Raw genomic sequence first — 21,437 nt, 5'->3', positions numbered from 1 at the left:
AAATGGAATTTATAGAACAAAAGGAACCAAATAGTTCGTCATAAAGATGAATTAATGAATTAAAATTTGGAAAAAGAAATATAAAAAATGAGAAAAAAAAACAAAGTGATAAAAGGACTTTGGAATCTCATATTATATAAAAGTGACGAGACATGTGGGGTGAGGAGAGAGAAGCCCTCAATCCACAACCGTCCAGATCCAGCTGGGAACCAACAATCTCATGTTATTTGTTAATCTTTTTATAGTGACGGATAGAAAATAGATAGGTAACTCATTCCTCTTCGTTCAACCAGAAAAAAATATACAAATTTATAAATAAATCAATTCTAAACATGTATTTATAAAAAACTCAAGTACTTATTTAAATATAGAAACACACCCAAAATTAACCACAAAGTCAACTTTTTGGGTGTATTTATAAATGGGTTTTGAGTGTGTATAATGATGAGTTTTGGATGTGTTTATATGTTTAAATAGTGCTTGAGTTTTTTTATAATTTCACTCTCCATTTTGGGTGTTTTAGTGAAACTCCCAAAAAAAAAAAAAAAAAATTTCTATGTGACCGTAACACGGTGACGTGCTATAATTTTATCGAACTATGAACTGAGTTCGTTCAAATTATAATATACAATAAAATATCTAAATTTAATATTTTAATATGCGCATTATAAGTTGTGTTATGAACTTGTGACACGATGTCGGTATAAAGTGGTGTCACCATCACAAATGCAGGGTTGAAGATAATTAATATTGGTGTTATTTTCTTTGTGTTCATCTCCTTGATGATGTGAAGAAAATGTACTTCTTTTTCACCAGTTTTCATGCCGTATGCAATGGAGGTTCAACTTTACTTCTATGTATCCCAAGCTAAATTCAGAAGTAAAGAATTGCTTCTTCTGAAGTTTATGCTAAACAAAAACCATGGCCCATGACATTTTGGAGTAGCTGCTTTGTGAACTGTGTACAGAGAGAGCACAGTAGAAAATCATTTTACACTGCCCCCAATGTTGCCTATTTTTCACCAATTGTACAATATGGATATTTTTTTATATTTTCCAGACCAACAGCTATGTTTATATTATATTATGTTATATTAACGATTTGAATATATACAATTGTATAAATCACATTTCTAATTGTCTTTTCAGTGATCTTATTGGGCACATTACAAAACTACAAAGCTATAATCTTTGATCTCTGAATTTAGCAAAATCTACGGATATAGGGTAGGTGTGTTGGTGGAGAATAATTGGCATGTCATTGAGATAATACTGTTTTGCTATTCCTATTTAATCACGGTTTGTCATGTAGAATTCTTGTCATGTATAATTTGACATGCAAGTTTTTCTCGTGTTTGTGAGCTACCTTTTTATTTTTTTCTTATTTTAAAAAACTCATACTTTTTTATTTAATTTTTTCTAATATAAGCGATTTTTTTTTTGGGTAGTAAACAAACGATAGTATAAACTATAAAGGAATGGTGATTCGAACTTGAGACCAGTGTTTGCAAATCAAAGTTTTTTTCAACTAGGTTAGAGCATCTCCAAGAGTGTAGGCAAAATTGTAATATAACAACTTAGGTGGCATGTTGCCTACTCATTTGCCTCATGAAAAAAGTTGGTCACTTCAAGAGACTATGCAATGCAAGTCTACATACTATTATTATATTATTTATTTGTATCTTTTACATTTATTATTATATTTTATAAAAAGTAGGTAAGAGAGAGGAGATGATATTTTATTATAAAAAACAAGTGGGGTTTAATATACCTCTTCTCTTTGAAGTATGCAATATTGCCTTGTTGGGGAAGAGAATGTATCTTTTGCCTACTTATTTCCTTATGAAAATGCTGATATGACAAGACAAATAAGGTTTACTTACTCTTTTACTTCATCCCTTAGAGATGCTCTCCGTTGGTATATTAATTTTACTTTTGGAGTTTGGGCCCCAACATCAAGGACTTGATCTGCATCAAGGGAAAAAAAAATCCTGGAATTTAATAATTATAAATGTCCAAACTACCCCTGGAATTTTATGGGAGTAGAAGCACCAAGAAGGGAGGGTCCATTGGTATTTGTCTTGAAATTTTGTAAACAGTTGGGTTCCTTTTCTCAAGATTTTGCAAAGATAAGAGGACTGTATGAAAGTCACAGCCACCATACCGCTCTCAAGCTCCAACTGAACTTCAACTGCAAGTTGGCTAGTGCTTTTATAAAAGGGAAGGAAGCAAACAAGAAAAAGAAAAGAGAAAGAAGAAAAATGAACTCACTCTAGGTTTTTTTTCTTCTTTAATTATAATTTTTTTTTGCTTTTGAATAATTGAACAAATTCTTTTTTCTCACCTGATAGTTAGGTACAACAATGAATGACCCCTACAGTTGAGAGACTTAAAGATGTAATTTGCTAGCATACATGGTTAGGTTAGTTAACCAAGGTAGTTTGCGTGTCCCTTTACATCTAAATTCGATCCCCTTTCGTATACATATATTAGAGTAGTTTACAATATCGTTTTGTCAAAAGAAAAGAAGAAGTAATTTGCTATAAATAATATACAACTTCTCCTTGAGAGATGATTTTAGCACTTCAAATATCCCTTCCCACAGTCTTATGCTCTTTCACGCATGAGAAGTGCATGTGGTTATTTAAGTAGTGATGTTGAAGTGCCAAAATCATGCAACTTATAAATCTTTTTGACCTAGCTAGTATAGGTGTTTTTTTTATAATACAAATGATACTCTAAACTATAAGGGGATTGAGATTTCTTACACACATTACATACTACTAATGTGTCATGAGAGTTTGACTTGAGATCAATGATCTGCAAATCAATGCCCTTTTTCACTGAGCTACAGCCCCGTTGACTAGCTAGTATGGATTTAGTTATTCTAACTAGACCCTTTAGTTTTTTGTTCTTCTATGTCAAAAGATTTGGCCGCCACACCAGTAATCTTGCACACACGTTTTTCATACACACAAAACCTCTTTAAGGAAAAGCCTAAATGTTGTTATCCATTAAGCAAAAGATGGAGAGGCTTTAGTTTTCTAACAAAGAAATAGCCATCATTTTGTGAAACATTAGTCTCACAAAAATCCCTTGATGATCAAAACGAAAATTAAATATGTGTTTCCCGGTTTGGTGCAATGTATTTATGTGCTTTTGATAGCCTTTCAAAGAATTCTCAACTGCAACTTGACTTAGTGGCCTCAGTGCCTTCACTGTGATGAGAAAAAAAAGGGTTAATTGTAAATTTACTCCTTGAATTTGTATGTTAATTTTAATTTGCATCATTATTTTTTTTTTTTTGAAAAATTAAGTACACGAACTAATTTTTGTTGCCAATTCCCCCCTACCGTTTAAATCTCAACATATTTTTTTTGGAAAAATTTGAAGAAAAAGATAACCAAAAAAAAATAAAAATCCTAGAGACCCACAGAACACAAACCCAGAACCCCCTACTATATTTTCTTATCCTCCCATTTCCCATGTTCCACCACCCATCACAAGCCACCCTCCACCCCCAGAACAATCCCCACAAGTCCCCGGCTATACGAAAATCAGTCGAAATGTTGAAACTTGATTACAATTGAGTTTATTTGAGATGAAAGGTTTTCACTTGATCAAACTAGATGCATGAAAAATGAATTCGAAATACCAAATTGCTTATAATCCCTTTGTTTCGTTATTGTGCAAACCAAAATTTGTGAATCTGACACTGAGAACCTCTTTGATTCTTCTAAAAAGATGAAACCCAAGTTCAGTTGAGTCGAATTCCACTACCCATATCCAAAATGAAGCATTTCAACGAATACACCAAACACATCACAAAGTACAAATGATTGGATTTTCTGATGGCAATTTTCTATGTGGATAAGTGTCTTCGCGAGGATTTGACCCTAGTGGGTAGAGTATGAAGGATAAAAAAAATGGATATAGAGACGGAGAAGGGAAATTTTTTGGGTATAGTGTTCTGGGAGGGGCGGGGATGGTATTTTAATCCTTGACCTAAATCCTCCCCATTTAGAATATATATATATATATAAATTATATATTACAATATATATAAATATGATATTAAAGTGATTGTGCCAACTAAATTTTATATTATTATATTATATATATGAATCTTAAGTCACACTAGCTATATATTTAGTTAAAAATTAGTCAATATATAAACATTCTTATATTATCTTATTCGTATATATTATATATTCATTATATTGCCCTAATTCTTTATTTTTTTATTTTTAACAAAGTATTTTTATATTGATTTTTTCTTCTGTAATGGGTAGGGTCGGGAAATCCATTCCCCATGTGGCCAAGGATGGGAGTGGGAGTAGGGCTTGGGTTGAGGCTCGGGCCCCTTGTTTTCTTCTCCCATAACCACTCTCCACCCATAACAGACCCTTTTCTCCTTCTGTTTTTTTCACCCCAGACCCAACCCCCACCCCCAACATAAGGCCATCTCCAGTCATATTAAATGTAGTCAGGACTAAAAATTTAGCCCCCAAAATATTAATTTTTTAAGAATAGTGAAGAGCTAAATTTTTCCATCTCCACCATGTAGGCTATATTTTAAGTCCTTCATATTTTATTATTTTCAAAAAGGGAGTAGAGTCTTTAATGATTGGTTGTTGAAAAATACATGGAATGTGTCCCACTATAAATTTGGCTAAAGCTAAGCTACATTTGGGTTGGAAGGTTAAAGTAAATGTGACCTCCAAATTTGGCCAAAATTTTATTTAGCCTATGACTGGAGATGAGTTTTGCATTAATTTAGAGCTATATTTGGGATATAGCCCATGGCTGGAGATGATCTAACTTCCTCTCCTTAGCCTCCCTTTTCTCTCTCTCCCATTCAAGCTCCCCCTCCCCTCTATTTTTTTAATTGCAACAAAGGGAAGGCAAAGGTGAAGTGGCTGGGCCCCACTGTTTATTAAAATGATTGATTATTTGTTTTAGATTTCATATTATTTATTTTATAGTATTTAATTATTTTAACATATAAAATGACCAATTTGCCTTTATATTTAATGTCAAATTGAATGAAATATTGAGATTTAGATGGTAGGGGAGAATTGGCATAAAAATTAGTTTGTATACTTAATTTTCCAAAAAAAAAAAAGTTGAGGATGCAAATTAAAAATAGCATACAAGTTAGGGAGTAAATCGCAGCTAACCCAAAAAAGAAAAAGAAAATGGTAGGGTTTGGTGGGCTGTTTGGACAAAATCTGAAAGGGATTGAAAGCGCAGGGGTTTATTTGTTTGTATTGTAATTTAATTTAATTTGCACCCACAACAAAGCCACTCTGTGCTGTCCATGATTTGCCGGGCATACCAAACCAAGTCATTCAGCGAGCACATGATTGAAATTAACTCCACTGCCTGGACAATGTCCTTGGGAATTTTCATTTTCCTTCAGGGTTTCTTGGGCAGAGCAAAACATAAGTGAATTGTTAGCCTCAGTTCTGTGATACTTTTATACAAATTTATTTCCATTGTTAGCCTCATGTTCTTGTCATTTTGGGTGTTTTAGTGAAATATATTTTTATTGCTCAAGGTTTGTCAGTGGCCACCAAACCCAGCAAAGTTGTTGAAGGTCATAAAGATCTGTGTTGTGATTTGCATACAAGCTCTTTGTGCGTGGTTTTTTTCTTCTTCTTTCTTTGAAGGCCTTCTTAAATTGTATGCATTTGTGGGTGTTGGTGTCTGAAAATGGTAGCGAATAAATAGAGTCTCTGCTGCACCTGCAATGCATAATGGTGTCTGTTAAACCTGACTATCAAGACAGAATTACAGCCCACTTGCTTTGCAAACTAAGGCCCTATTTGGTATCTTACCGAAAAAAATATACTCAAAAATTATAATTCTTTTTAAAAAGATGAGTTTTCAAATTGTGATTTTAAGATCTCAAAAATATTGAAATTAAAATCAGAAACCCTATATTCCCAAATTGAAATTAACAAAAGAAAAGGAAAATCCGTGAGCTTTCAATATAAACCCTAGAAACCCAAAACATGAAAAAAGATTGATCAATTTTGGGTCGGGTAGTGGATGAATGAGACCTTGATTCAACGTAGAACCACCAATCTCAGAGAGAGAGAGAGAGAGAGAGTAAACGGTTTTTAAGTTTTGGACTTAGAATGTGTTTTTGAGTCATCCTCCCAAATTTATCTTTCAACGTTGGAAAATAAGTACAATTAGACTAACTGGGCACGTCTACTACCAAAACTTTTATAAATTTGTGGCTGCATGATTAGCAATTTTAGTCATTATTCACAGTTACAACAATTTTATATTAAAATTTACCAAAGTGATTGTTTTTTTTTTAAAAAGTGATAGCAATTCAAACTGGGCCTAAGAGCTGGTTGGTGTGTTTATTAACGTTTGAGTATGCAATGTGTATGTACTTACAAGATGAATGAGGCTCTACTTGCCACATGACAACAACCCTTGATGAAAACAAACGTTCAGTTGGATACATAAACATGTGGCATAATAAATAACCCTACAAATGTACATATAGAAAAGATATGCTAGGTTTTATGAGGGTTCTGCTGAATAATTAAGATGTTGATTTTATTAAGCTCACTTAAAAATATTGTATTGAAGACCTTGATTTTAATAATGTCATTTTCAAAGTTAATAATTTTACTGACATAGATATAGAAGCCCAGCCCAGGCCCTAGCTCTAGCCCAACCTCCAGCCCTTCATTGTTTCTCAAATTTTAGAAACCAACCCATGACAGGCCCAACCAACTCAGCATTCACCCACTGCAAAATCGCAAAATTCTGTAACGAGGCTGTCATATATAGACCTCTTATGTGAATCTTCATATTACACGAGATCATTTTATTAAACTTAAGTGAAGATATTATTCAGACGCATCGTGTAGTTAATATAAAGGTCGCATTTATAATCCATATATGATACTCTTACCATAAAACGACTCTTGTAAAATGCTAAATCGAGATAAAGGAAGTGCATATGCTGCAGGAAAAGGAACTGCCTTGCTGACCTTTAAATTATAAAAAATAAAAAATCTTTAGAGCTAATTGAAATAATATGGTTATGTTGACAAATTTTGATAAATCTCACTTTCCCGCCGCTGCTTTCAAATTTATAAATCATAAAAACCATACTTGCTAAAATAGCAAATATACTTTTCTACTTTTAGCCCTTACAAATTCAATTTAAATTATTATTATTTTTTTTTTTGGGGTCAAGAAAACTAAAACTGATTAAGAAAACTATTTTAAAAAAAATTTAAATTTAAAACCCACCCCACGCCACGCACGCCCTCAGTCCCGCCGCTCCAAAACCCAACCCCATTCCCCGGAAAAACCCTAAACCCGACGGATCCCCTCCCCAACCCAAAAAACCCACTCTGAGAAGAAAGGAGCGCCTCTTCAGCCTTCGACGGTGCTCAAATTTCTCTTCCTTTTCTCTCTCTCTCTCTCTCCACGGTAACCGTAGAGATCAGGCTTCGGTGGAAAGAGAAGCGAAGGGGTCGACGATGTTGATGTGCCAACGCCGAAGCGGTTGAGAACTCGTCGGGTCGGGTTTGGATCCGGTTTTGCAAACACCGCTTCAAGAGGAACACGACGCTATACAGCTTCATGGGTACCTTGGAATTTCTCTACTAAAATGCCCATGCCATATTTTCTTAATTACTTAGTCAAGGCCTACCCAAATTTGACGAATTGTGCCAAATGCGAGACTCGAACCCGAGCGAGCTCCTCCTTATCCTAAGAAGCGCACGTCCACCACCATCCCGTCTATCACGCGCTATTTGCAATTATTTTACATTTAAATACTAAGAATACGTTTAGCGGTTGGCTCGTCCTCCCACCTCTCCCAAACCCTAGTAATGGTGATGCAGAACAGTTAGCAGAGGTAACTCTTTTTCAACTTATCAGTTTCTCTTCAGAGTACATGATTGTAAATATATTATTGGATGGAAGATTTATATATGGGTTCATGGTTAAATACTCGGGTTGTATTTGCTCAGTTGAAGGTGCTAATAATCTTGTCTAGGAGAATCATTTGAACGTTGTTTTAGGGAGTTTCAGTCAAATTCGGAAACCCCAAAAAGAAAACAAATTCTGAGATAATTCACTTTAGTAGGGCAATTTTAATTGTGACTTTGGACTGCAAACAGGGTGCTTTGTATCCATGGAACTCAATGTGATTTTTGTTTGTTTTCCTGTTTGCCTTATTTGAAGACAGGGCTTCTGCCTACTATATGTAGAAACGGTTGTTGAAGTTAAACTCAACATGGAGGATTTGGACGATATTTTCCTTGACCCTTCTAATGCCCTTGGTAAGTCTGCACCTAGAACTTGAAGAACTTTTCATATTTCCTATTTTTATTTGGCTCAAGAGATGGGTAACTGATTTCTATTTTCGTTTGCAGCTCGTCCTGGCGGCCGATTTCGACCCAAGGCGAAGCCCCGGCCAAGCAAGGTAGCATCTACAGCAGCTGCTTCTGCTCTCCCTAATGACAGAACGGAAAAACCTGCCACATTATCTCCCACTGTCTCAGATACTGTTCCATCGGTTAAATCCATTGATGTTGGAGATGTTAAAGTAACAGATCCTGTAGGTTCGTCCTTAGCCACATCAGAGATTCTTGGGAACATAGAGCCAGCAAAAAACAATGAGAATTTATGTACAAATGTTGCATCGTCTGATGGCAACAAGGACACGAAACCTTGTGAGTCAGCTGCAACAGCTGCTCCTCAACCAGAGGTTGCAGCTTCTGCTGGAACAGCAGCAGGGGAGGTAAGAAACGAATACCTATTTCCTGGTTTCTTAGTTTTCCATTTCATGTTGATAACTTCTGATTTTTCCAGAATGCAGACATATTCTCTGGGTTGGAATGTCTTGATGGTTTTCTAGGTCAAACTACCAGGGGTACAGGTGACTAATGCAAAATACAATTTTTTTTAAAAACAGTAGAAACATTGACTAGTACTGTCTGTTGACACTTAATTCTTTCAGCAGAGAGTGCTGCCAGTAAATCCCATGTTTCTGCTGAGTCTTCAGCGTTCATGGTTTGTGATGTTGCAGAAGCTCAAACTTTTTCTGATTGTTGTACAACCCAAGATCCTGTGTCCTGCAGAGAAGTTTCTGTTTCTAACAAACCGGATGAAGTGCAGTTAGAAACAAAGGTGAAGACTTGTACTGTCACAGAAGTGATTCTTGTTCAATTATTAGTTTTGATTAATTGGGCAGTTTATGATCAATGTCAGGTAGATGGGGCTTTCTCAGAATTTGAAGTTCTAGATGTTGTGTCTGATGCTACCATTTTGTCTGGTATGCGCACCATCACTTGACTTTTTCCTTTGCTACTGTATTGTTTGTTGTGTATTTCAATGAATTGTTTGTTGTGTATTTCAATGAGTCTGGTTTGATTTAGGACAACGTGTTGGAAAATTTCAACCCAAGCTCAAAGTGAAAAAAGGAAAGGAGCATCTGCACATCCCTCCTGCTGAAGTTGAATGTATGCTTTCACAAGCTGTGTTGGTGCCTTCTGAAACTGACATGAATGAGAGCTCACTTCCTGCCCCCACACCCGGACATGTTCTTGATCACCCGTCTCCAAGGTTTGGTGATTCTAGTACCCCACATCCAACCTCTGATCCCCTAGTGAATACAGGATACATTGCAGAAACTACCCACTCAGATGGTGCCATTTTTGGGGATGATGTGCATTCAGAAGATGTTGGGGGGACACCTGGAAAAGAGGTAACTTTTTTCAACTTAAAATTTCCATGCATGTCGTATTGCGACTTAAAATATAATTCAGTGTTTAATTGTGTTGAAACACCTGTTTGTATTTGTTTATTGGATTGCACAGGGTCATAAGAGTAGAAATAGAAAAGGTTCTACTGCATCAAATCATTCTCAGAAGCGCAAATCTTTTGCAGCCAGTGAGGAGGCTGAAGGTGGGACATCATCCAGGAAGTTGAGGAAGCGGTTACCTCGTCAAGAAGTTGAAGAGCTAGTGCATGAGGCTAATGAAGACAGCTTCACTGCTGAACCTTCTAGTGGATCAAACGTTAATGAAGACGAGAATAATGATAATGAATATACGGAGCATAAGACATCACAGAGGAAAAGAGCCCCAAGAAAGTCCAAGGAACCTGAATCTGGAAAAGAAGAACCAGTACAAAAGCGTAAAAGAGCCAAGGAAGCACCTGATAAATCAACGAAAGACCCTCCCAAAAGGTTTTCCCATTCAACTCGTAGAACCAAAAGACATGGTAAATGAATTTCTGGGTATATAACATTATGAGACATGAAATTTGTATGTCATTTTAATTTTCTAACCCTTCGCAGTGGACAAGTCTTTGCTTGAAATCCCAGAGGATGAAATTGACCATCAAAGGTTGTCTCTAAAGAATCTCATTCGTCTAGCAGAGCATAGGGAGCTATTAGCGGTATTTCTATTTTTCTAGTTTTTCTGGTTAAATTTTCGTATGAGGAACTATGATGCTGTTTCACTTAATAATCCTTTTATAGCTCTATCTATATATATTTTTTTCTCCAACATTGACATTGCTTTTTTGCTTTGTTCCTATGTCGTGTAGATTAAAGAGGCAAGAAAAATGACAACTCCAGTCCCCGATGAAAGGTACTTGAATTCTTATGCAGAAACCATATCTTTATATTTGATCATACTTGTTGAAGTTGTATACTTTGGTTCATGCAACAATTGACATTTGGATTGGAATTTTTTTTGCTAGTGTATATAGTAGCATAATGTCCCTAGTAATCTTGATGATGTTTGATTTGAATTTCTTATGTTTGTGCATTTATCTTTCTTCTGATTCTTTATATGGTAGTACTATACTTGTTTAAATGAATGGCAAACATGATGCATAGAAGCATACAAATATATAAATATAGTTTGGACTTTTTATGTTTTTTAGATTCATAAGTTTGCTGAAAGTGTCATATGCATTTATTTCTTCTTTCCTTTTTATCTCTCAATTTTCTTTATTGACTGAAAGCAGTCATTTCTTGAAGGTTAAGATCTTATGTAGACCATCACTTCCAGGATCCCGCTTTTGCTGGACTAGTGCTGTTAATGTCGTATTTTTTCTGTGTTGTTTGTTTTGATAGTAATTTCTAAGTTTGCAGATCCCCTGATATGTATTGATACTTTTGACTGTGCACTGGATTTAAAGCCATTTTAAAATAACTACAAATTGAATATTAGTAATAATTTATATGTATGTCAGTTACTATAAATTGAATAAAACAGTAACTAGAAATATTTACAAATAACATTAGAACAAAAATTGCCAAGGTTGGATGGTTGTGGGTTGATGTGTAGGCATCTCGCTTTCTTTAGGGTGATTCGAGTCACAACACTTGTGTGTTGGGATCACTAATGCATTGCGCTCCTCATATGACATCCCAACCACCATGCTGTTCGTCTTACAAATCTGGCCTATTTTGTGCGACAAGAGCTCTGAACGTTCAATACCCATTGTCAAAAGATAGTGATGAAGTAGTTGTAAGATGCGTATGAAATTATTGTATGTGTCGCTTGTATAAAATGGCCATACATGAGGATGTATTGTTTGAAAGTATTATAAAGGTATTAATATGGATGGAATAGAATGATTGTGAATTGGGCCTTTTGAGTCAGCATGCTTTCACAGATTAGTAACTTTGCTTGAACCCACTTGAGGTTACAACCATGTGACAGACGTATTTCTCGAATATAATTGAGTTGTCTTTTCAGGACAGGAGGGTGGGGGCCTTGTAAGCATTAGCAATGTTTAGTTTGAAAAATGTTTGATATATGACATTTGATGAAATGTAGACACAAAGGCTGACGTGCTTGGTTTTGAATAGGTTGTTTTTACTATCATTCTTGGAGTCATATATTGTCCATTGATGCACATTTCTTATTATTATTTTTGTTATTCTTTCATTGCAGTGCTAACAATGATTCTCACAAGAAAGCTTATCACGATGAAGAGAATGAAGAGGAGACCTTTCCTTCAGAACACGATGGAAACTCTGAAGAAAATCAAGCAAGTTATCGGGTTAATGCGAGTTCATTTTTACTCAATTACCAGTCGTACATGGACAAAACACCCACCGTAAGATGGTCTAAACAAGACACAGAACTGTTCTATGGGGTAATGTACCTATAAATTCACTACAATTAACTGGCTACCAATTGAAAATAACTTTGACATACCATATATGTGATTGATGGTGAAAGCTGATGAGTTATCACTCTCAGTTTGCAGAACAACACTAGTTTTTTTTTTCTTAGAACTCTAATTGCGATTTAAAAACTTTGTTTCATTCCTGATTAAGAAGGTTGTTGCTGGTATTCTTTTCCAAACGAGTGGCAACTAATTGTATAAGAGGTCAAATTAAATTTGTCTTTACATGTGATTTAGGCTATTCAGCAGTGTGGATCAGATTTTACCATGATTCAAGAACTTTATTTTCCCGGTCGAACACGTCATCAAATCAAGTTGAAATTCAAGAAGGAAGAACGTCAAAATCCATTACGTATCAATGAAGCCATATTAAGTCGTTCAACTTGTTCCACAGGTCAGTCCTTAATTTATTATTTATTTACTGTAATCTTCCCTTAAGAACCTACCCAAGACCATTAATTGCCTACCTGTGCAGATGGAAACCTCCCTATTCGTTGTGTTTGTTTACTCTTATACGAATTCCATTTGATGAAGCATAAGGACAATTTTATATACTTTGTGTAGAAATTTTTTCCCTGATTTTAATTTTAATAAATAAAAACCAAATAAAATAAATTTAATGTTCATTTATCTATGCTTAAAGTCAATACAATTGTTGTTTTATATGCCACCCCAAACTACACATGGAGCTTCATACTGTCGTACAATATAATAATTTTCTCTTGCAGATCATTCCCAATTTACTTCATATATTGAGAGGCTGCAACAAGTTGCTCAGGCAAACAAGGAGGAGGAAGCAGAACCAACTCATGATACTGACGTATGCATTTTCTATCTTTTCTCTTTCTCTCTTCTGTGAGATGCTTATGTTCTTTTGCTATATATTTTGGGAAAAATTATGTTTCTGTGTGTCTATATTTAGATCTCCACGAAGATAGTTACTCATTTTTATAGACAAACTTCATGGCTTGTACTTGTTATTCTCCAGTAGGAGGTAGTATATCACACGAAAGAATCTGCATACCGGAATTGTCGATGGTTTAGGAGTTGTACTCTTTATGAAAAGAAAATAAAAATTATCTTCAAAAGCTTCGAGTTGGTTGATCTTAGATGATCCAATTTTTATTTATTTATTTATGGCTTTAATCTCTTTAGAGGACCAACCCGTTGGATGACTAATTGACTATGTAATTTGCATGGCATGTCTCTTTTGCCCTTGGACATCCTCCATGAATATTTTAGAATGTGGATACATGCTCTGAACCTTTTGTGTTTCTCTAGTGATTCATAAAATCTAAACTTGGTTTAATTTTTAAGGGCTCTTAGAAAGTTAAAGGATCATACAGTTGCAGTCCTGTGTTAAGACATATAACTGATAATTGGTGCAATTTGTGCTCTTATTGTTTACACAACTTCTAATCATTTATGTTTTGTATCTCTTTCTATTGCTTGTAGTAGCTTTTCTTTTGTTTTGTTTTTTTAATCAATAAAAAAAATATGCTGCTTCTTATTACTTTCAGGAGGGAGTGAAAAAAACTGAGTTGGAAGAACCTGAAGATCAGGAAGCTGATGTTGCTGAAGTTCAAGAAGAAGCTTTGGATGCTGAAGTTGATAATCCATTGAAATCTGATGAAATTGATGACGAAGAATTTACATGGTCGGAATGACAAGTCACGAGTTTTTTTCCCCTAATATATTTTTTCAGCCATGACTGACTTTGAACGAGAAGATATCGTACTGACAAATTGAAGGAGATTCAAATCTTGTTATTGAGAGTGTTACACAAGGAAGACTAACACATGGAAATCATTCTCATTTTGACTATGGAGAATGTGGAGATAAAAACGCATACAGTATATTAAGTAGCCAACACAGTTGCAGATGAACTGTAAGCACGGGACGGGACAATCGATACCTCAGCCTCAAATCTGGGCACAAAACTATACCATATATTTTGATCTTATCAGCTTTTAGGCCTCTGCGATTGTAATATTGTTTTCGATAGCAAAATAGATAAAAATATTTAATAATGAATGCTCTCATATCTAAATTTTTTTGTAAAGATATGTATGGGGGAATTATTTGGCCTTGCAAGCGTTATAATTTGGTCCAAGGTATTGAGTGTTTTTCATTCCTTGGTTCATCCATGTTTCCTGCCAATCATGCATGAGAGCTCTTCAAGACGACATGTGAATGATGCGTGCAAGCTCAATGCTTTACAAATTATAGAATATTAATTTCCATAATTTTTTAATTACTTTGTGAGATTGATAAGTAATAACGATAAGGTGACAATGGTGAGTTTTATGCTTGGGCAATTTTGCTGATGCGGACTGATTACCGCACAAAAGTCGGCCATCAATTCTGCAGTTGGTGCGAGGAAGTTGGTCACAGTATCTTCCGCTGCCCCCTGAGGAAGGTTGGAGACTTGGATATGGGGTTTGGAGGCTCAAATTTATTTTTAGAATACTAATATTTTTTTAATAATTGAAATTATGTTTAAAATAATTTTAAGGTACGCAAAATTGTTTAAGATAAGTAAATATAATTACTTAGTATTTATCAATTAATTTATGAAATTAATTAAAATACAATTTATGAAATTAATTAAAATACAATTTATGAAATTAATTAAAATACTCTTTGGGTTGAACATGACAATGTCTTGTCAATTATTATTAGTTGCAAAAATCCTATACTGACACATGGATGTCAAAAATCCTATCCCTAAATATTTTTCTCTTCTAAAATGTATTTTAAATAAAATATAAATAGTAGTTTAATTAAATTAACTAATAAATTTACATAATATACTAAAGACTATTAAAATATTAAATTTAGCCCTTTGCTGCTGGAGAGAGACGCTTAAAATGTAACATGACACTACTCCTTATAAAATCAGTAGGAGTCGAACGGTACAGACTAGGCACGCAACTCCGTCCAGAGAAAGAGAAACTAGTAAAATCCATGTGAAGAAAAAGCAGAATGGGAAGTGAGGCTAGAGGACTAAATGTTAACCCAAAGCTAAATATAGCCCTCCTCACCTGGAAATGGTCTAACGTTCCTTTCAATGTATATAAGTGCACTAATGCCAAATGCATAGGCTCAAAATTCGTGATTAAACTATCGGGTTGACTATGCCCATCTAAACAGACAGCGTTTAATTTTAGCAGTATTAGCTAGGTCATCTTGGATCCATCTGGTATCCCACAAGGACATGATCAATAACATTATTCTAATTCTAACAGTGTTTAATGACGATACTTTCATCCACAAGGACAGCAGATCTATGATTAGGAAACTAGGGCCGACCTTCTATGCCTATGCGACTTAATATTCTGGCACAGGACAACTGCGACTATAGCTATTCATACAATACCTGTTTATTTTGTAGCATGTTTATATTGTGTATAATTCATAAAATATATATTTTCTTAGCAGCATTGAGATGAAAAGAAATAGTACTTGACACTTATTTAAAGACAAGTTAGTCCAAAATTGATTCCGAGTATGCAATCAAAAGAAGAAAAGGAAATTCGTTTTCATCCTACCCAAAAAAATGGCTTCAAGTATTTCTTGTGTGTTCACCATATGGTTATTTGTTATACTAAGTCGAAATATAATGAGGTGTTGGGGAAAACTGAAAAAATTTGTTCATTTTTTTTCACATGAGCTGAAGACACGACTCCCCGTTTTTAGTGAAAAAGGACTAGACACGCAGTTGGCAAGTCCAAAAATATAACTTATAGGCACTTCTTGTTAAAATTTTGGACATATTTTATGGCCGACGATTGATACGTCAACTGTCAGCCATAAGAATATTTAAAGCCGCAGATTGGAGATGCTACTATCAAATGCATACTTAAGCAAGTTCATATTTGAGTTTGACTATAGTGACTCAGTGGATGATCCTTCCTAGGGAGTGAAAATTCTACCAAACTCCAAGTGCATCGACAGCCAAAAGATACGGGCCATTGGATGAGACGAGTGTGGATGTGGAGTTACTGGTTGTTTAGGTTAATTTAAAAAACAAACAAATAAAAATTGAAATGTGAAAACCTGAAACACTTTTCTCTGTATATTTTGCTCTCTGTTCCACTATTTCTCTCTCTTCTTTGATCGCACCGGGCTTCTTGGTTCAAACTCCGGTGGTGGGCAAAGAATTGGAGTTCAATCTAGCTACTGTTGGATATCAATTGAGATGAGATCGATATGATAAGAATCATTCTCATAAGCTGTTTATTAATATCATGAATCAGAATTTAAATTAATTTGATTACTAAATATGACATGGTGATAAGAAGCATAACAAGAAAAATAGTATATAATAATATAAGGAATATAATAGTTTATTGAGGATCCTCTCATTTGAATCAGAATTTCACTAATCCAAACCGTCTATTTTGTAATTTGATCATCTCTACAAAAAATTACTTGAAATATTTGACTACTCATTTGAATTATAGAAATTTTAGTATGAAGGTTCATTGATAAGACACAAAGACGGTTTCCGATTTGCTAATTTTTTGTAAGGAACTATGAATGAAAACCTTAAAATAATGGTTTAGATATTGAGAAAAAATTTGTAATAATATAAAATTATTTGGAATCCTATAGAAGGGGACTGATAGAATATATATATATATATATATATAATAGACAAGTAGGGGCTTGCAACCAAGGTGAAAAGGGAAAAAATTTGTTTTTTCCAATGGTGATTAATAAATAGCCATTGAATTTTTCTTTTTCTTCATTTTTCTTGGTGTGACTTTTTATTTTTCAAAGGGTTGTGGTATTTTGGAATTATTGTGAAGTGGTAAGGGAAAAAAGGAATGGGACTCGAATCAATTAGCCCCTAGTTGATTTGATTCCTGATTTTGAGGGAATGTGATTACGGATTTTGAAGTGGGGCCCATACATTTTTTCATTCTTGATTGCAAGTAAACGAGAGGGAAGTTGAAATCATTTTGATGTAGGACGTTATACTACATCACATTTCTTTTCTTTCCATACCTATTACTAATACGTAAACATACTCTAAGTAGAGATAAATACCACTAGACAAAAAGATAGTCGGTTCTAAATAATTTACTAAGCTCTATATAAAAACCAATCTATTTAATTCATTTAAGTTCCACATATGACGAATGGTTATGAACATTTTTTGTCAGAGTATTTCAGCATATATATATATATATATATATATATAAAAGGAAAGAAATTTGGAGAGCTTTGGAGAAACCAGACGTTTAAAGCTTCCATATAAATCTTAAATTAAATTGTGGAAATTGCCGCCACAATCTGGCAACAGTTTGTCCAAATTACTTATTTTTCTTCTCTTGCTTGCAAATAAATAAGAGAAATATAATTGAATTTAGACAGCTAATAAAGCATGCATAATAAGAAATTAAGAATAAACCCCTAAAGTCATCTTTGACAAATTCTTTGAGACAGATAGCAAATTCTTTGCTATCTTCCGCATTGCTTTCATCCATTGCACACAACCTTCCAAGGAGAAGAATCGAATATTAAAAAGTGAAAATAAAAAGAAATTTTTACTTTTCCCATTTTGCAAGTTTTTTCTTAGCGGTTTCTGCGGAGATGACCAACAACTAAAGTAAGCTGCTTCAGCCATCGATGTACAAATTGGACGTGTTTCATGCTGAAGGCTGCTTTCTTTCATTTATGAAAGACTACTCTTTTACTTTTTAAAAATTAACAAAAAAACTTGTTGAAGATGATGACATATTAGTAAGCATATCAACAAATGGGATCCTCTTGAGGCTTGTAGTCCGATAAGGGATTGTCTTGAGACTTGTAGCTCGAGTGGTTGATTAAAAGAAGTTATTTTGCAATAAGGATAATGAATTTGTTAATTGATCACGAGTTTTAGTTATAAACTTTCTTTTATTATGATATCAATATGATGAATTTTTATCTTTTTAGTATTTCCTTCTGACTTATGAGATTAGGTTAATAAAAGGCATATTTATGTACCAAGGAAAAAATAAATGCCCATTTAAGTTACAATTTATGGTTCGCTAAAAACAACTCATAATTTAATGTGTGTTTATTTGAAAATATTTATAAAAAAATAGTTTTTTTTTTTTAAATACAAGCGATAGTTTAAACTATTAGAGGAATGCGAGTTTCTCATACACACATACACACACTATTAAGGTGCCGTGGGATTCAAACATGAGACTATTGATGCCCAAATCAAAGCCTTTCCACCGGACTAGACCCTATTGATATAAAAAAATTAATTAATTAATTTAGAGAGAAATCATAATTTGTTTATAAAGAAAAAATATATGTGCTATATTCAGTTACTCACACGCGTGCTCACCTTAACAACATCCTACCAGAGGAATGCCCAACATCTTTCTAGAACACCCTGATGTCATCCAATCTAATGTTTCAGTAGGTGACTTCTGTGGCTGCGCAAAAAGATCAGTAAAATGAGAGCAAACTATGAAGGAGAAATCATACAAAATAATACAAAAGTGAGTCCAACATTGAAAGGGCCATGCGCCGTTGGTGGGTCACCCACGAAAGCTATACATTGCCAACTTTTAGCCCTCTCTCACTGCATGCGAAGACATGATTTTTTTGTGTTTTTTGTTTGTTTATAAACATTTAAAATGAAATGTAATTACCCAAAAAAGGAAAGTGACAAAATGTGGGGCCCAAGCCTTAGACAATATTTGTGAAGTTCTTTAGATTCTTTTAACTAAGGTGTAAAATATCGATGATTTCAGAAATATCGGTGGTTTAAAAATACGGAAATTTTGATGAAAATATTAGAAAACTATCGATATCGGTAAAAATTGAGTAAAAATCACGAAAATTGTAAGAACAACTTGAAAATTTTTATTGAAACTTTTGAGGATGTTTATTTAGTTAATTATCTATTAGTTTATTATATACAAACAAATTGGAAGAAAATGCTTTGCATGATGAATTTAACTGATTTAAGTTGATTATATAACGAGCTGACAAACATTGTGAGTGTAAAATATATGTAGTAATTAATGAAAGATGATTAAACACACCATAATCATTTATTTATAATGATTTACTATAATATTCTACACTTTATACATTGCATGGTAAAATACATGAGTGACTTAGTACCATATAGAGTTCCTATAATGTTCAAATTTTTTATTGTCTTCGTCATCTCTATGTGTTGAGTAAGTGTATTGTGAAGAGTAGTTATCAAATGATAAATCCCTAAAATAGTTTTGCATATAGTTGTTAACATGTCACCCATATGGATTCAAGATTGGTTGACGTTGTCCATATTGTGATATTTTTAATATTTATAGATGTCCATATAGCGATATTTTTGATATTTATCAATATTATAGAGATATTTTCGATATTATCACGATATTTTGACAAAATATTATTGAAGCATCTGAGAAATTATCGATGTCGATATTTTCTGATATTATCCTTCATATTATCGATAATTATACGATATGTGTATGGATATGTTCCAAAATATCATAGACTCGAAAAATTGATAATATCCTTTGATATTTCGTCGATATTATCGATATTTTACACCTTGCTTTTAACAATGTATTTTTAACTTTGTTTAAATAAATAAATAAAATTTATTATATCATAAAAATTTTACTCTTAAATCATAATTATTTATTTGTATTTTTAGCATTGGCACTCATATCATAAGATTCTTGGGTCATTGATAGTGAAGGAGAGACACATTATTACTACTTTTTATTTATATTTATTATTTATCAAGATTGCTATTTTTGGTCTGGCCTTCATCAAGATTCAAAACCCAACATCTACAAACTAAATAATTGAAAAGTCTGATAAAAATATCCAAAAAAAGAGTTGTAGGATCTTTGACCTTTATTGAAAATGGTTATCTTTCCTTACATGAGTATTTGAATTAAAAACCTATCCATCGTCTTTCTATTTATTTCATACTATTTGAGTCAAGTAAAGACTCATCTCTAGAAATGATTCAATTTACATTGGTAGAGCTCCGCATACAATAACCAATGAAGTGTTAGTTAGATTGGCCCAGGTCTTTGGTGTGCTACCTAATAATCTCGGGTTCAAGCTTCTATAATACCTATGTGTGTGGGTTTTCCCCTTCCTTTTTCCTAATTTTGATGCCAAAAAAAAAAAAACCTGCTCCATATACAATGTAAATTCAAAATAAAGAAAATAGACCGCATCCATTGTGATCCTGTGATTTGAAATTTTTGAATCACTCATTATTTTAGTTACCATTCAAGAACTATTGTTGTAAAAATCAGTTTACTTATAAAATATTTCGTAATTAATTTCATCAAAAGTATTTAAGTGGTTTTATCACAAGCATTGTATTCGTCCATGTATTTCAACTTCTTTTTATTTTTTTTATTTTTTTTATTATATAATAATTACTTGAGCTTAATTAGATGACTGAATGATATTAATGAATACATGTATTGAAATTATTCCAAAGTTTGACTTCTTATGTGTTTATTAATACAAAAGGAATACAAAACATTACGTGAGTTTCACATTAAAATCCGTAATACTTGACCTAATTCCCCTCTGGCCAAGCTACCTTGTTGCATGAATTCTCTCATTCTCAGTACGTAAACATGCCCTTAATTTAGGTGGGTGTATTCAATTTGATTTTAAATTAAAAGAGTTATAAAGTTGATGGAGTTTAATTGAATTTAATTGAGTTTGATTGAATTCTAGAAACTCCACATAGATTTTGACTGAATTCGTATATAGATTTTAATTGAACTTGTTATAATTTTATTATTGATTTTAATAGAGTTTATAGTGATGACGGTGGTGGTGATGGGAATGGTGGTGCCAATGGTGGTTTGTGGGGAAGGTAGTGGTGGTGGTGGTGAAAGTGGTTGTTGTGGCGGTGGCAATGGCAGTGATGGTGATGATGCTAGCAGTGGTTGTGCTGGTGGCGTCGGTGGGGCTAATAGTGGGGGTGGTAATGGTGGTGGCGATGGGAGTAAGGGTGGCGGTGGTGGCAGTGATGATGATGGTGCTGATGGTAGTGGTGGCGACGGTGAGGGTGATGCTGGGGGCGGCGGTGAATGGTGGTGGTGGTGGTGGCGATGGCGGTGGCTATGTTGAGTCATGTAAGATGGTAGTAGTAGAAGTGGTGAAATCATATCTTGAGAATAAAAATAATATATCTATCAAAATCTCTAAGGGAAAGCAAAGAATTGTCATGGCCTAAAA

The 21,437-nt window shown here is 33.9% G+C and overlaps 1 protein-coding gene across 4 annotated transcripts; it reads left to right on the top strand.

Annotated features, from left to right (window-relative positions):
• Nucleotides 1–7,303: 7,303 nt before the first annotated feature.
• Nucleotides 7,304–14,337, top strand: LOC103335686 (Homeodomain-like superfamily protein). Of its 4 annotated transcripts, none has more exons than XM_089054764.1 (14): nt 7,304–7,896; nt 8,226–8,323; nt 8,417–8,784; nt 8,856–8,922; nt 9,007–9,173; nt 9,255–9,318; nt 9,422–9,750; nt 9,863–10,268; nt 10,345–10,445; nt 10,596–10,639; nt 11,957–12,161; nt 12,432–12,588; nt 12,923–13,014; nt 13,715–14,337. In XM_089054764.1, the coding sequence occupies exons 2-14, from the start codon at nt 8,278–8,280 to the stop codon at nt 13,859–13,861; spliced, it is 2,193 nt and encodes a 730-aa protein (XP_088910890.1). In that variant the 5' UTR covers nt 7,304–7,896; nt 8,226–8,277; the 3' UTR covers nt 13,862–14,337. The 4 variants fall into 4 exon arrangements, with proteins under 4 accessions (XP_088910890.1, XP_088910891.1, XP_008236933.2 ...); XM_089054765.1 differs by having other exon boundaries at nt 7,306–7,896; nt 8,230–8,323; XM_008238711.3 differs by having other exon boundaries at nt 7,756–7,896; nt 9,004–9,173.
• Nucleotides 14,338–21,437: the final 7,100 nt, after the last annotated feature.

This window comes from Prunus mume, linkage group LG6 (genome assembly GCF_029339155.1).
Source record: "Prunus mume cultivar Tortuosa linkage group LG6, ASM2933915v1, whole genome shotgun sequence".
Lineage (NCBI taxonomy): Eukaryota > Viridiplantae > Streptophyta > Magnoliopsida > Rosales > Rosaceae > Prunus > Prunus mume.
This window is presented reverse-complemented; position numbering and strand designations above follow the sequence as displayed.

Bases quoted from the DNA above. Each gene is read 5' to 3' on its own strand.
- LOC103335686 (XM_008238711.3), top strand. From the start codon at position 8,278: ATGGAGGATTTGGACGATATTTTCCTTGACCCTTCTAATGCCCTTG. The intron at 8,785-8,855 runs GTAAGAAACGAA...TGATTTTTCCAG, and splicing joins CTGGAACAGCAGCAGGGGAG to AATGCAGACATATTCTCTGG. The intron at 12,162-12,431 runs GTAATGTACCTA...CATGTGATTTAG, and splicing joins ACACAGAACTGTTCTATGGG to GCTATTCAGCAGTGTGGATC.